At 54.2% G+C, this 10,777-nt stretch overlaps 1 protein-coding gene across 1 annotated transcript in view; it reads left to right on the forward strand.

Moving 5' to 3' along the window:
* GLP1R (glucagon like peptide 1 receptor) overlaps positions 1-9,389 on the forward strand; it is a 40,046-nt gene extending 30,657 nt beyond the window's left edge. Inside the window, exons 8-13 of the mRNA XM_063097724.1 lie at positions 2,555-2,615; positions 3,154-3,223; positions 3,338-3,426; positions 3,701-3,839; positions 4,698-4,739; positions 9,222-9,389. Coding sequence (XP_062953794.1) covers positions 2,555-2,615; positions 3,154-3,223; positions 3,338-3,426; positions 3,701-3,839; positions 4,698-4,739; positions 9,222-9,389 — 569 coding nt within the window. The remainder of the gene's footprint in view (positions 1-2,554; positions 2,616-3,153; positions 3,224-3,337; positions 3,427-3,700; positions 3,840-4,697; positions 4,740-9,221) is intronic.
* The last annotated feature ends 1,388 nt before the right edge of the window (positions 9,390-10,777 follow it).

A 10,777-nucleotide genomic window follows, 5' to 3' on the forward strand; every position in this document is an offset into this window, starting at 1 on the left:
GGAACACCTGTCCCAATCAAAACATCTTTTTCTTGAGGAATTGGGGTGGAGAGAGACAGAGGGACAAAGACAGGTACAGAGTCACAGAGACCTGAGAGCTCTTTCATGATGCCAGGAGGCCTGGCCCAAGCTGAGATGCTTGGGAAACAACTTTGAGCTTCATGTACAAACAGAAGAACTAACATTAGGCTTCTACACAGCTGAGGGGAGCCCCCAAAGGCATGTCAGCTCCTGCGACAGTCCATGGGCAGTTGGGTGCTTCCAGAATCTTACCACAAGGAGGCTGCACAGGAGGGAAGGCAGGTGATGGACGAGGGAGTCATTATTTCCTGGAGCCACTTCTGTGTGTCTTAATTTGAGCTTTTCCCCTTCCAGCCTGTCTTGGTTTTCTAAATGGGAGAAAGATGAAGCCAGCAGGGCGTGTATAGAGTTTGCATGTGGCAGGGCTGTGCCTGTGTTTTTTAAAAAGACTTTGTTAAGGAGATGCCAATGGGTGAGTGATGCTTACCAGGTCTGGCTGATAACATGAGTGAGCTCCGCAGGCCTGGAGCAGGGTCTCAGAGAGAAAGGACAGCAGTAGCTGGGGATGTCCAGAAGGAGGTTTCCATGTGTGCGTGTAGCTCAGGGAAGTGGCATGTTTTTGCCTAGGGAGCTTCCCTTCCTCACTGATGTATCAACTCACTCATCATTCATTCATTCATCCTGTTCTCACGGAGCATCTTCCATGTGGTAGGGCCTGTGCTATGTGCTGGGGCCTCTGGAGGCCATCCCGATCCCTATCCAGTCTCATGAAGGCCTGTTATGAAAGCGTCGTGGATGCTGAGAGGTCTGGTTGGTGTAAAATCCTTGGGCAAGCAGCGAGGTATCTGATGGAGAATGCTGGTCAGCTGTGAGTGTCTTCGCTTCCTCCATCCCTCTCTGCATCATCAAGCACAGTAGATCCAGGCACACGAGTGACTCAGTAGCTGCTCTTGAGTGGACATTGATGTACTGAGGATATTAGTGATGAGGACAGGAAGGGCTGTGATGTGATTCTGCCCTGGAAATGTGCTCCTGGGGTAGCACCCCCCAAAGCCACCCACGCACATGCATAAACCCCCACCACACACACACACACACACACACACACACACACACACACACACTTACTTTGATACGCACACCCTCACCTATCTTAGACACCCACATCTCCAACCCCTAGAGAGGCACCAATAGAAACAGGTGTGGAGAGAGTCGGTGCAGGAAGCCATTGAGGGTGGTTGGAGTGGGCGTGGGATTGTGCGCCTGGATTCTAGTCCCGCCTGTGCCCGTCTGAGCTCTTGATCCATCTCCTCATCTGTCATGTGAGGGTGGATAATCCCATTTTAAAGCAACCAACACAGTTGAGCTCTCAGGGTAAGCTGGGTGCTGAGGCTTGAGGGTGGGTGGAGCCTGGGCTCTACCCACAAGGAACTAGAAACCAGCAGTGTTAGTTAACTGTTGCTGCATGACAAATGACCCCAAAACTTAGCTGTTTAAAACAACAAACAGTTACGTGGATTTGACTTAGCTGAGTACCTCTGGCTCAGGGTCTCTAACAGAGATGCCGTCAGGCTGTTGGCCAGAGTGCTCTCAGCTCAGGCTTCACTGGAGGTGGAGCATCCACTTCCTGCTCACTCACGAGGCTCTTGGCTGGAGGCTTCTGTTCCTTGCTGCAGGGGCCCTTCTATAGGCTCTCTGAGTGCTCTCGTGACATGACAACTGGTTTCCCCAGAGCAAGAGATCAGAGAGAGAGAGAGAGCCACACTGTGTTTTAAAACCAAATCTCAGAAGTGACATGCCATCTCTTCTGCCATATGTTATGGGTCACACAGACCAATCCTGCTGTAATGGATTACACAGGGTGTGAGTACCAGGAGGTGGGGATCACTGGGCGCCGTCTTAGAGGCTGACTACCACACCAGTCAAGTCTCGGCCAGGTGGAAAGTATTGTTGTTGTAGTTGTTGCTGCTGTAGGCTGCTGCGGACAGTTAGTCGGCCTGTCAGAGAGGGTATGGCTCCTGACTCTATCGCACACTTCTGCCCAGCCCACTTGCAGGCACATGGGTTTGGGAACAGGTGACTGATGGGGCTTCCAGTGCCCGGGGAATTGACTGAGATCGGCCTGTGGGCTGAAGCAAGGGGGAAGGGCATCAGAGAGTTCGCCTGTTCCCCACCACATCCAGCATGTCCTCCCCACTGCATGGCCCTGTTCCTCTGCTACTTGGGTGGCTGTGTCCTGGTGTCTCAGACGGGACCCTGGTGGCAAGTCTTGGCAGTGTGCCTGGCACAAGGGAGGGGTTTGGCTGGTGGGGACCCCTCTCTAAGGAAGAGTCCAGGAGTCAGTGTGGGGTTCCTGCTGCCTCCATTCTCCCACGCACCCAGACCAGCCTAGAAAATGTGGTTTGGGGCCAGGCAAGGAGAGGAGGTGGAGGTGTGAGGGGCCTGGAGTGTGGAGAGGCCTCTGGGAGTGCATGGCGGTGGCTCTGGCCTGCCAGCTCCACTCCCCTCTCTGTCTTTCCCTCTCTCCTCTTAGGTGTTCCCCTGCTGTTTGTTATCCCCTGGGGCATTGTCAAGTACCTCTATGAGGATGAGGGGTGAGTGTCCTGCTCCAAGGCGTGGGTGTGCCGAGGTCCCCATCCTCAAAGTCCATGGGATTCCTTGATTCCTGGGGCACATGGCTCCCACCTGGTGGGAGCACAAATGAGGGACAAGGAGCTTAACGTATGAATTTAGCTCTCTAATCCCCCTCCCTGCCCCGGGACTGTAAGATGGCAGATGGTGCTGGGTCTATGGGTATGTGGCACCCTCCTGTAGGATTTTCTGTAACATCTGTGAGTGAAGTGTTTTTTTTGTTATTTCATGTATGATGCTGGGTACACACATGACTGTGTTTGTAGGCCCATGATGCTTGTTTGGGAGGCCGTGTGTCTCTCTCTCTGTGTGACTGTGTATTGGGGACTGTGTGTTGTGTGTGTTGTGTGTGGATCTGTGAGATTGAAGGTTGGGTAGTTCCCGGTGGCTGTGTGAGTGACTCTGCATGGCCATGTGTATTTATGGGCCCCTGCCCTACCTGTGAGCTGGCATCTCTGTGAGCCCAACTGCACGCACGTGTGCATCTCTCTCCCTCCCCAGCTGCTGGACCAGGAACTCAAACATGAATTACTGGCTCATTATCCGGCTGCCCATTCTTTTTGCCATTGGGGTGAGTGACAGTGTGGTGTTGGGATTGGGCGCTATGGCGGGCCTGGGCTGGTGCCAGGGGAAGGACTGGAGGAGAGCGAGAGAGTGCCCTGCCACCTGCCCATCTGCCCTGCAGGTGAACTTCCTCATCTTTGTCCGGGTCATCTGCATCGTGGTGTCCAAACTGAAGGCCAATCTCATGTGCAAAACAGACATCAAATGCAGGTGATGTAACTTGCTTAGCTTGGAGTCTCCCACTCAGGCCTGACCTGGGACCCCAAAGCCTTGCCCTCACTCCATCCTTGGGCCGCCCATAGGCTTCTAGGGGGTATTGCCCTATATTCCTTCTCTCTGGGGAGCCTGTCCCAGGTTTTGGGGTGGGAGGGCATCCATGACCCTGATGCCAGGTCCTGGAGGGAAGGGTGGAGGGTGCCGAAAGGGTAGAAGAGTCTGTGGGGAAGGTCCAGAATGACTCCAGTGGCTTTCACCCTGCCCCCAGACTTGCCAAGTCCACGCTGACGCTCATCCCCCTGCTGGGGACCCACGAGGTCATCTTTGCCTTCGTGATGGACGAGCACGCCCGGGGGACCCTGCGCTTCATCAAGCTGTTCACAGAGCTCTCCTTCACGTCCTTCCAGGTGACCGCACAGCGAGGGGCACTTGCTCACCAAGTCCCAGAGTGGGGGGTGAGCAGACAGCGGCCTGCATCATGCAGATGGGAAAGATGGACAGGCTGAGGCCTGGGGGAGTGACCCCTGCTCAAGGTCACATGGTTGGAGCCGAGCCAGAACTAGTATCCTCAGGTGTCCCGACACCCAGGCCAGTCTTCTCTGTAAGCACACGGGACAAGAAGGCTTCCTGGATGTAACCCTGGAATCCTGGTATTGCAGCTACCATCTACTGGGAGGCAGGCACCCTGCCAGGTGCTTTATGCACCCAGGAGATGTACAGGATTACCCCCATTTTACAGAGGCGGATACTGAGGCCCAGAGATGTTGAAGCAAGATTTACAGGGTCACATAGTTCCAAAGCAAAGAATTGATCCTCTCCTCTAGCATTAGATGATGCCAAGGGTGTAAAGATAAGAAACTGGTCTCAGCCCCTGGAGAGTATTATAGGATGCCTACAAGCACATGGGCCCATGTGTGTGCATTTACATACCTGTGCACACAAACACACACACACACAAATAGAACACAGTGCTGGAGCATTGGGTCTCCCAAGTGGACACACGGGGCTGGGGTGGGGAAAATCTCCGTGATGAGAGGTGGGTGCTTCTCCGGATCAGGCCTCCTCACGAAGAGGGCGGTTGTGGAACTTTTGCAGTATCTGAGCAAGGCACCTTCTTCGTCCTCCAGAAAGGAGATGAGAAGGAACCCACTGCCCCACCCCTGGGTCTGCTTGGGCTGCCCAATTTGAGGAGGGGGATGTTGGGGGAGCTGCCTGCAGGGCGCCTCCCCCTGCTTCCTGCGCACTGACATGACTCTCGTTTGCAGGGGCTGATGGTGGCTGTCTTATACTGCTTTGTCAACAATGAGGTAAGGTCTGACGAGGGCCAGTGGGGACCTGGTAGCTGCTAGCATTGGCCAGCATGGAGCTGTGCACTGGGAACTCCCACCAGTGTTTTCGGCTGGAACCCCTAGTCATCCCACTGAAGCCCCACGGTCCAGGAGGCATCTTGTCCATGTGTTCTGTTTTCTGTGCTTGGGTCTCTCTCACACACACACACGTGTGTGCAGGCATAGCCTAACGGTATGTGAGCTTGGGGACGACCTAGCTTCATGTTAGAGGGTCCTGAGTGAATTACTGGTGTGGTGGTAACTGTCTGTTACAAAGTAACTCCACACACACTTGTCCAGGCCACATACTTGGGCCTTTAATAATCACTTTCTCATTTAGTTGTCAACCCCCTGCCCCAAATAACTCTGCTAAAATTCAGATTTCAATATTCCTGTTTTACACACACGAGAACACTGAAGATCAGAGTCAGAAACCTGCCCCAGATTTGGCCTGGAAGTCGTGGCAGAGACAGGATTCACATGAATTCTGACTTAAAGAAGGAAGCCCCCTGTTCTGTGTGCACAGACACGAGCCACGGGAAAGGGGATGAATTCCTCCAGCGGTGCCCTGATTGCTGGGCTGCGAGGAAGGGTTCTTGATGACCCCACAGCTTCTTCTGCAGACTCCTGCAGGACCGCAGGCCTTCCTCTGCTCCCTGAGATGTCAGCCCCAGTAGGTCTGTTACCCCCAGGAACCCCACTTTGTGCTGGGAAAGAGCAGGAGCACCCCAAAACCATCAAACTGGATTTCACAAATGCCTCATCCCCCCTGCCCATTCCTTGCAGAAGGGAAAATGAATGATAGTCTCAGGGGCAGCACCGGGACCACCTGGAGAAGTGTCTACAAGAGGACTAGCCCCTAGCAGGGAGAGAGTCAGCAACCCACAGCCCCACAGTATGGGGTGGGGGTAAATGGGGACTTCGTCAACTCCATCTAGGCCCCGGTGAGGGTTTGCATCAGTGGGGCTGGGGCTCAGGTAACCCAGGAACACTGTTCTTTGAAGACCTGGGCTCTTTTTGTGGCTGAGCCTGGGATCCTGCATCTCAGACATCTTAGGGTCAGTGCATTAATACACGCTTGTCTTTAGCTGTGGGTGTGGGGGATGCAGGGGAACAGTGGGTGGGGACCTCGGTATTTCAGGGAGCTGAGTCTTCATAAAGAACCTCTTAAAAACTGGAGCAAATGTTGACGTGCAAGAATCCAGGCTCTGTGGGGTGGCCTTCCCCTCAGGAACTGTTCTCAGCCAGCAGGGTGACATGCTACCCTGCCCTAAACTTGGCTGCTTTATATTCCAGCCCAGTAGTGAGATGAGGACAGGGACAGGGTGGCATGTGTCCCTGAGTATGGATGAGGAGCAGAGGTCCATAAGGAGAGGCTGAGGCTCCCTACTGCTACCTTGTCACCTTTTTAGCCCCCGAGTCCTGTTTCCCACTCCTCCCTCCTCTAGTCCCCAAAGTCATGCTGCAGCAACACACTCACTGCCACCCTACCTGCATGCACGTGTGCTCGGCCCCACCACTGCCACTGCAGAGAGTCTCCCCCAGGCCCCTGGCTCAGCCTTTTCTCCTGATTCCCTCCTTCAAAGCCCAGTCACCCAGTCACCTCCCTCCTCTTCCACCACCCATGGCTGGCCCAGCTTTGGAAGAAGGGAGGGAGGGGCCCACATCCCTGCTCTGCCCTTGGCAAAGTACTTGACCCAGAACCACCAGAATTGTACCTCTTTGACCACACTGGGATACAGACCCTACCTGGCCTCTGGCCTCTGCCCCCGCCCCGGGCTCATGTTGTGGTGTCCAGGAGACCCTGCTCAGAGGGCTGCAGAGCCTGACTCCTTTCAGTGCACTGCCCAGTTCCTTTACACCCACCCCAGGGACGCCTCATGCCCTGGCTCTGCCTGGCACAAAGACAGACGTGTCACCACACATGGCTCCTGGGCTGAGACCTCTATCCAGAAGAGCTGTTCTTCAGACCCAGTGTTGCCATGGCAATGCCAGGTACTTTTGACCCAAGGAGGAAAGATGGCCTGGACATTGGTCCCATGTGTCTGCCAAGGCTGCAGCAATTGCTGGTGGGCCGGGAGTGGGGCCAGGCGAGGGGAACTAAACCTGGAGATGGTTTTGCTGTAGCTTATGTCTGAGCGCCAAAGTGAGGTGACTCAGGAGGCCTGAGGATGGTCCTGGTTCTGCCACTACCAAGCTGTGCAACCCACGGCATGTCACTTTGCCTCCCCAGCCTGTTTCCCCAAATATAAATGGAGGTGAATGACCTTTCCCAGTTCACCCCGAATCCTGAGCCTGGGGTGGCGCCTGACCAGAGAGGGTGCTCAGGAGGGGTTTGGTGGACTGCAGAGCTTGGAGGGCAGAGGTGAGGGTGAAAGCTGATCATGGAGGAGGAAGCCACTGGCCTGAGTGCTGGGCCAGGGGTCCTGGATCCCTTTGTTGTCGTCATTGTTCTGTTTTCATAATGGAGAGAAGGAACCCAGTGTGAGATGCTTATTTATGTACTCAGACATTCACTTGGTGCATTTAAACACACTTATTGAGTACCTGCTGTATGCTGGGCGCTGTGCTAGGTTCTCGGATGCTGAGCTGAGGAAGATGTCCCAGCTCGAGGTGCTCCCAGCTGAGTGGGGAGGAGACACGGCCAGGGACACGCAGGACCTCAAGAGCCACTGTGGGCAGGTGGCCAACGGTTAGGAGCTGGGCATTGGAAACAGGTTGGATATAGGTTCAAATCCCAGCTGAGAGACTTGGGGACGTACTTACACACTCTGTGCCTCAGTTTCCTCACCTCGAAATGGGGTGTGATAACAAGAGTGACTTCACAGGGCTGATGTGAAAGTTAAGTAAAATAATCTATGGAAAATGCTGGGCACACACTGCAGTACATGTGGTTTCTGAGGACAATTTTGATTACACAGAGCCATAGCAGAGGCTCACCAAGTGCTGAGGGAGGTGGGGGCAGAAGGGGATACCACGTGCCAGCACTGTGAGAAGTCCTGCTGGTGTCCCTGAAACCACTTTAATCTCTAGGGTGGCTTCCAATGGGTGTGCCTCAGTTTACCACCTTTCTTTCCCCTCTCTGCAGTGGAAGGGCTGTGAGACAAGGGTGGTCTCCCTGCAGCTGCAGACCTTGGGCATTCCCATCCCAGGTGTCAGCACCCGCTCCACACATGCTCAGCTCAGCACATGCTGGCACAGAGCAGGGTGGCCGTAGGTGATGTCTGCTCAGCCTCCTTCCTCCCCCCACCCCCAGGCTTGGGCTCCGTGATGCTGCCCAGGATACTGAGGACATCCTGGCAGGCAGGCTCTGGGCAATCTCAGCTCTACTCAATGCAGAAGAAGTTCTTTTAAGGGATGGCATGTGGCCACGCCAGGCATCTTGCTGGGCTCAGCTAGATGGATGAGGAAGGAGGAGCAGAGGAGGGTTGTTTGCACAGGGGCTGGTGGGTGAATTGGCGGAGAGCCCCTTACTCACAGCTGCTGGCAGCTGGCTCTCCTTGTGGCTTTGTCCTGAGAGGAAGAGCCTGGACCCCAGACACTCTGATGTGGAAAGGCTGGGGGCCAAGGGCCATCAAAGAAACTCTGGAAAGCCAGCTTGTAGGAACATCACTCAGAAGAGTGGTCCAGAGCACTCAGAAGTAACTGTGCAGGCCTAAGCAGCCCTCTCTGGGGACCTGAATCCCTGGCCATCGCAGGGAGCCTCAGCATTGCCGTAAACCCTCAAGGGGTTGGGGCTCTGCAGTGTTACATGTGTCTTTCTGCCCTGACAGTCTGGTCCCCAAACATCAGCCCTCTTGAGAAGGTTCTCCTAATAGGGAGGCCAGCGCCCAGCAAGCAGGCATTCTGGTTGACCGAGTTCACCTGTGCGGCACCCGCCATGGTCACTGCAGAGTCTCCTTAGACGGAATCAGTTAAAATTCAAGCTGAGAAGCCCTCTTTCCTCCTTCACACCTTCCTCCCCTGCGAGGGGCTGGGGCCTGGATCAAGACCCTCAGGGAGTGTGGAAGGGTCTGCTGTAGGCACCACGAGGTTAGGGGCATGCCATGTGTCCCCACTCCAATCGTCCAAGCTGAAATTGGGAGAGTGTGCTCTAAAGTCAGCTCCTCTCTTCTCTCTCCCACCTCCTGTCTCCCTGCACTTGTCCCTTGCTTTCATTCCCTTCCATTAAATAATACTGTGATGGATTGTAAAAGGTACTTAGCTGAATCACAGAGTTTAGACATAGAAGAGACCAATTAGGTCATCAAACCCATCTCTCTCTTGAGGAGAGGCAGAAAATAGGAGACAACAATAAACAATTTTATTGGGATATTAATTTAGGCGCCCGAAGGCCTTGACTTGTGTCTCTTAATATAATGCAGTGGATTTTTTCCTTTCCCCACTAATGTAATAATGGAGCCATTTTGTGAGCAGTTGGTTTGCATGATGGCTTTTGTGTTCCTCCTTTTCCCACGGAAGGTCCAGATGGAGTTTCGGAAGAGCTGGGAGCGCTGGCAGCTTGAGCAACTGCACATCCAGAGGGACAGCAGCATGCAGCCCCTCAAGTGTCCCACCAGCAGCCTGAGCAGTGGGAACACGGTGGGCAGCAGTGTGTATGCGGCCACCTGCCAGGCCTCCTGCAGCTAAGACTCCAGAACCTGTCCTCCCTGTGGTCTTGCTGCTGGCTGGACGGCCACCCCAGGTGGGAGAGACCTTCCTGGGGACAGGGGAAGGAGGGACACCTCACACATACATCCCTGCTTTCCCTCCCCAACCCAGCAGACAGGCAAATGGGCAGTGCCTCCTGGGACCATGGGCGCATTTTCTCTGAGGACAAGCAGCCTGCTAATTTGATCACTGTGGCAGGAGGAGAGGAAAAACGATTGCTGCTCAAATGAGGAGGACTTCTTCCCATAGCCACAAGACCCTTGGGGTTCCTCCAGACAGAGCAGCAAATCAACCCCAGACTGAAACTCAAGGGCAATGGCTTATTCATGGGATTGGGGCTTGCAAGAGGAGGTGGTTGTGAAAGAGGCGAATATGGCCTCAGCCAAACTCAGAGCGTGGGTAACACGAGCCAACGCTGCACGTGTCAGGTGGGGTCACCACTCTCACCCGCCTCCTCATCAAGGGAAGCTGTCTGTGCAACTAGGTTGCTTGTTTCCCTTGACTCGATCCTCATCTCACCACCCAGTTTCTCCTTGGGGGGCTTTGTTTGGGCCACGACCAGCAGCTTTTTCTGGAAATGGCTGTGGGCGGTGTTGAGAATAAGCATTGAGAAGATGCCTGAAGATTTCTTTTGCTAGAGTCCACTTCGCCCCTGGGTATTTAGGTTGCTTTGGTGCCTCCTTCCACCATGCCCAGGGAGCCAGGGCAGGCCTGCCGCTGAGGAGCCCAGCTGGGTTACTCAGGTATGAGCTCCCAGTCCCGTTCTAAAGATGCTCAAGAATCCTCTAGGTTTCATCTAGGGGCACTTTAGGAAGGTCCACACCGTAGGTGTAAATTACTTGCCACTTCCAGCAACTCACGGGGCAAAAGACTCATTGCCTCCACCTCTCCATGGAAACACTTCTCTGGGACCAGGTTCTGTATCTTGAATGGGAGTTTGGGCGTGCCCTCTCACTTTAGGGGATGTGACCAAGAAGAGACTCTCCCAGGGAAACCAACAGTCCCTGTCATACCACGGAGGCAGGCTCCCCCCACCTTTGAAACCCCCCTACTTGGGAGCTTGTATATACCTTATTCGTTTCTCTTTATTGTTATAAATAGTCCGTATGTGCAAACGTGCAATTTCGATTTCTTCCACCTGATGGAAACAAGGACTAAATCATAGTTGTCGTGATGTTGTTTGGGGAGTGAGGCAGTAATTGATTTGATTCACCCACACTTTGAGCTATTAACGTTTGTCCTGCCTCCATCCTCATCCCATAAATAATGAGCGGCAGAAAGGCTGGTTGGGGAAACCCTATCAATCCTGCCTGCAGCATGGTGAGAAAGCAGACGCGTAGCAGTACTGCAGACACCCAGACAAAAGG

Source organism: Cynocephalus volans, chromosome 5, assembly GCF_027409185.1.
Source record: "Cynocephalus volans isolate mCynVol1 chromosome 5, mCynVol1.pri, whole genome shotgun sequence".
Lineage (NCBI taxonomy): Eukaryota > Metazoa > Chordata > Mammalia > Dermoptera > Cynocephalidae > Cynocephalus > Cynocephalus volans.